General features: G+C 51.4%; 1 protein-coding gene across 1 annotated transcript; it reads right to left on the bottom strand.

Annotated features, from left to right (window-relative positions):
• Positions 1-1,056: 1,056 nt before the first annotated feature.
• EsH8_VII_000816 (nucleotide-diphospho-sugar transferase) lies at positions 1,057-2,833 on the bottom strand (the record flags this gene model as incomplete). Its single annotated transcript, XM_083270949.1, has 4 exons — positions 1,057-1,326; positions 1,391-1,685; positions 1,797-2,651; positions 2,748-2,833. 4 exons carry the CDS (start codon positions 2,831-2,833, stop codon positions 1,057-1,059), a joined length of 1,506 nt encoding a protein of 501 aa, XP_083128506.1.
• Positions 2,834-3,231: the final 398 nt, after the last annotated feature.

The following is a 3,231-nucleotide window of genomic DNA, read 5'->3' as shown; positions in this document are numbered from 1 at the left end:
TTGTTTCTTCTTTCTTGGACCCCTCGTCTGATCGGCCTAGTCGATCCCCCAGTTCGTCAAAACGCAAGGCGAGACAGGGTCGCCTTGTTCCCATTGGTCCAGTGGCCTGTTCCCATCCTGAGGAAAAGCTGTGGACTACTCACACGCCAGTCATCACGAAAGTTAAGATGTCAATTTGAACAACACCTCAAGAGTTGGAAAAAAACACTCGGCATCGGGAAAACGTATCACCACCTCGCAAGTCACAGCGACCTAAATCTCCATGGGAAAATATGCTTTCTTTTCTTCAGTCTATGGAAAGCCTTGTTCTTGTCTGAGTGGAAAAACTTGAAAATAGTTGAGACCAACTGTCTAATGCTTCTGTTCTCTCCCCGTCTCGCAATGGATCAAAAAATGCTGCCGCTCTTTGGGTTGTCATTGTAAAGATCAAACTGCCTGCCCGTCCACCGCGCAATGCCTTTCCCAGCTATTCTTTTTCTTCCAGGGATGATGGGAAACCCTGAGAAAAAAGAGAGGAAAAGAAGAAAAGAGCGCAAGGGGAAAAATGAAAAAAGGAAACCAAAAAAGGAGAGAAATCACAAAGGCCAACGATCCAATCCACCCTCCCCCATTTTGGTAGTAGAAAATAGAAAGAAAAGAGGAGTTGAGAAATCCAGGGGAGAAACACTCTCCCTGAAGCAGATGACCAAACCACCTTTTTCTCTCCCATGCTGCTGGTTCAATGCAATGGATGATTGTAATCAGGCACACATGTTTCCTGTGCTGTGGCTCCGTTTCCTGTATGCGATCGATCGTGTATCCGTCGTAAAAAGGAAGAAAGACAACAAGAAACTTTTTTCCGTCCCAAAATCCTTTTCGGTCGGTATTTTTGTTTTCCGGAAGAGGCGCAAAGGAAAAGAAGATGAAGTCGCAGCCCAAGCGTTGGCCAACAACAGAGCAAATCCTCCCACTTTACATTTTGTGAAATAAAAAGAGCCACACGGCCAGAGTCCCGTTTCACCTCTAGCCGAAATCCATTCGTTGCAAATTCATAAGTCGTAAGTTCGGTTCCCAGGGTTAACCTGAGGGGTGCTCCAGGAGCGAGAAGGTGACGTGAGGTTTCATGTCCTTGGCGGGAAATGTGTTCATCCGGACAGTCTGAGGTCTGCGCGGCTCGTTGGCGGGACGGTGCCAATCGGAGACCTTCTCGGTCATCTGGCGCTCGTGGCGGTATCGGACAAGGTCCTGGCCACCAGGAGGCGTGGTTAAGCTCATGGCTCGCTTAGGACGAGGGGTGAGACGAATGTCATCGTTGGTGTCACCATCGGCTCTGCTGCCCCAGGACGTCTGATTGACAACATGTTAGCTGGTTACCGTCTCGAAAAGTCTATGCCGGCGCCATGCAACTCACCATTTTCAAAGTCGACAAGGCATAGAGCTTGATGATGCCGTGCATGTAGCCGAAAAGGATGGATACGGGCAAGAAGATGATGTCGCTTGGGTTGCGTCGGAAGAGTCCCATGAGCTTGACGACCTTGGTGAAGCCAAAGACGAAGATGATCTGAGCCCAGAGCGCCTGCTGGCGGCTCTCCGTGTCCCAATCGACGGTGCCTTTCCACAGAGCAAAGATGATAAGGGGGTCGAAGAGGAAAGCCAAGGAGGTGAAGGTCGCAATGTGGAGAGCGTACGTGCACCAGGGTTGCTGACTGTGTATTGCCAAAGATTAGCATTTTGCGTGTTTGCTAGCCAAGCGCCATAATGCGGGGCCGGATGAGAAGAGGGGCGAGGTCCTCCACAAAAGGACAATAAAAACTCACGTAAGAACATATCTCTCTCTCACAAGGCTGGTCCAGTTGCTGCGCCAGTTGCTGCGAGCCCATCGGGAGCACTGGTAGAGGAATTTGGTGCTATTCTCGAGCGTAGTTTCGAGCTCACACTCCTGCTCGTACTGAATCCAGGTCTTCCACTGGTGGCTGACGAGCCAGCGAGTGACGAAGTTGTCATCGTCAGCGTTAAGGATGTACTTGCCCCACTTCTCGGTCTTAAATCCCTCGAGGAAGTCGTGGCTGGAGAGAATCTCGGATCGGTAGGCGCCGGTTCTGCCAGACATGCAGGAAGTACCGCCGTCGATGTTGTGGGTGGCTGAGATTTCGAAGTTGCGTCTCTCGATGTAGGCTGCGCCCAACCAGTTGAAGATACGAGTGGACAGCGGGCCTTCCCAGACGCGCTTAACTCTCTGGCAAGTGCCAACGCCGCCAATCTTAGGGTCCTCGAAGGGAGCGAGGATCCATGGCATCAGGGTTGAAGGCCAAGTCACATCATCGTCGGCCATGACAGTGATCTTGGTGGTAACCTTGGGCAAAGCCTCGCAGACCTGCAGGCGCTTGTTCGCGATCGGAGTCGAGTAGACCTGGACGTTTGGGTGGGGGAGGCTGCGAGCGAGCTTCTCCAGGGCAGCGTGCTTCTCAACGGTTGTGACAAGCATCAGAACGTGAGGGTTGCAGGCAATGATACTGAGAAGAGAAGGACGAAGCTCCTCGAAGGCATTGTGGATGGTGGGGATGATGACAGTCACATCGTCAGCTGTGAAGGTCGGTTTGCTGGGGATGGGCTTGGATTTGTAGACCCAGTGGCTGACGCAGTTGACAAGGAGGCGGGTATATCGGTGGAGCCTGCAAGATGTGTTAGATATGGAAAGCGCCAAAAGTTGGTTTCTTGAAGGCAGCAGTGAGGGAAGGTGTACTGCTCCTCATGAGGTCGCGGCTTACCAGAGGGCGATGAACAGATACATCCAGGCGCTGGGCGACCAGCTGAAGCCGAGATTCGGCATGAAGATATCCATAGCGGTAGCCATGGTGTGATGTTCTTCTTTTAATTGCGTGTTTGCGAGGCTTTGTGTGTTATTGATGGTGGGGAGGGGATCCAACGAAAGCCGCAAAGGGAATTTGCGGGTGAAGTTGGTATTGGTGGAGAGGGAAGATGTGTGAATGTGATCTCGGTGGTGTTTTTCTTTTCCCCTTATTTTTTCCCCGGGCTCAAGGTGGCAAATGCGGCACAAGTCCTTAGCGTGCCTTCCTCTTGAGAACCGTCCTGGTGAATGTCAGATAGCCTCGTGGCTTTCTTGTTGTCCTTATTTCCCAGAGTGTTTGCAAATGAGATGGTCCACTTTGACTGAAGTGCTGAGGTATGGCAACCCAAAGCTTCTAGCAATCTCAAGACGGTACCGAAGGTGAATTAGAAGAGAGAAACGTA

Source organism: Colletotrichum jinshuiense, chromosome 7, assembly GCF_051148585.1.
Source record: "Colletotrichum jinshuiense chromosome 7, complete sequence".
NCBI lineage: Eukaryota > Fungi > Ascomycota > Sordariomycetes > Glomerellales > Glomerellaceae > Colletotrichum > Colletotrichum jinshuiense.
Note: the sequence above shows the minus strand (reverse complement) of the source record. Positions and strands in the feature narration are given on the sequence as shown.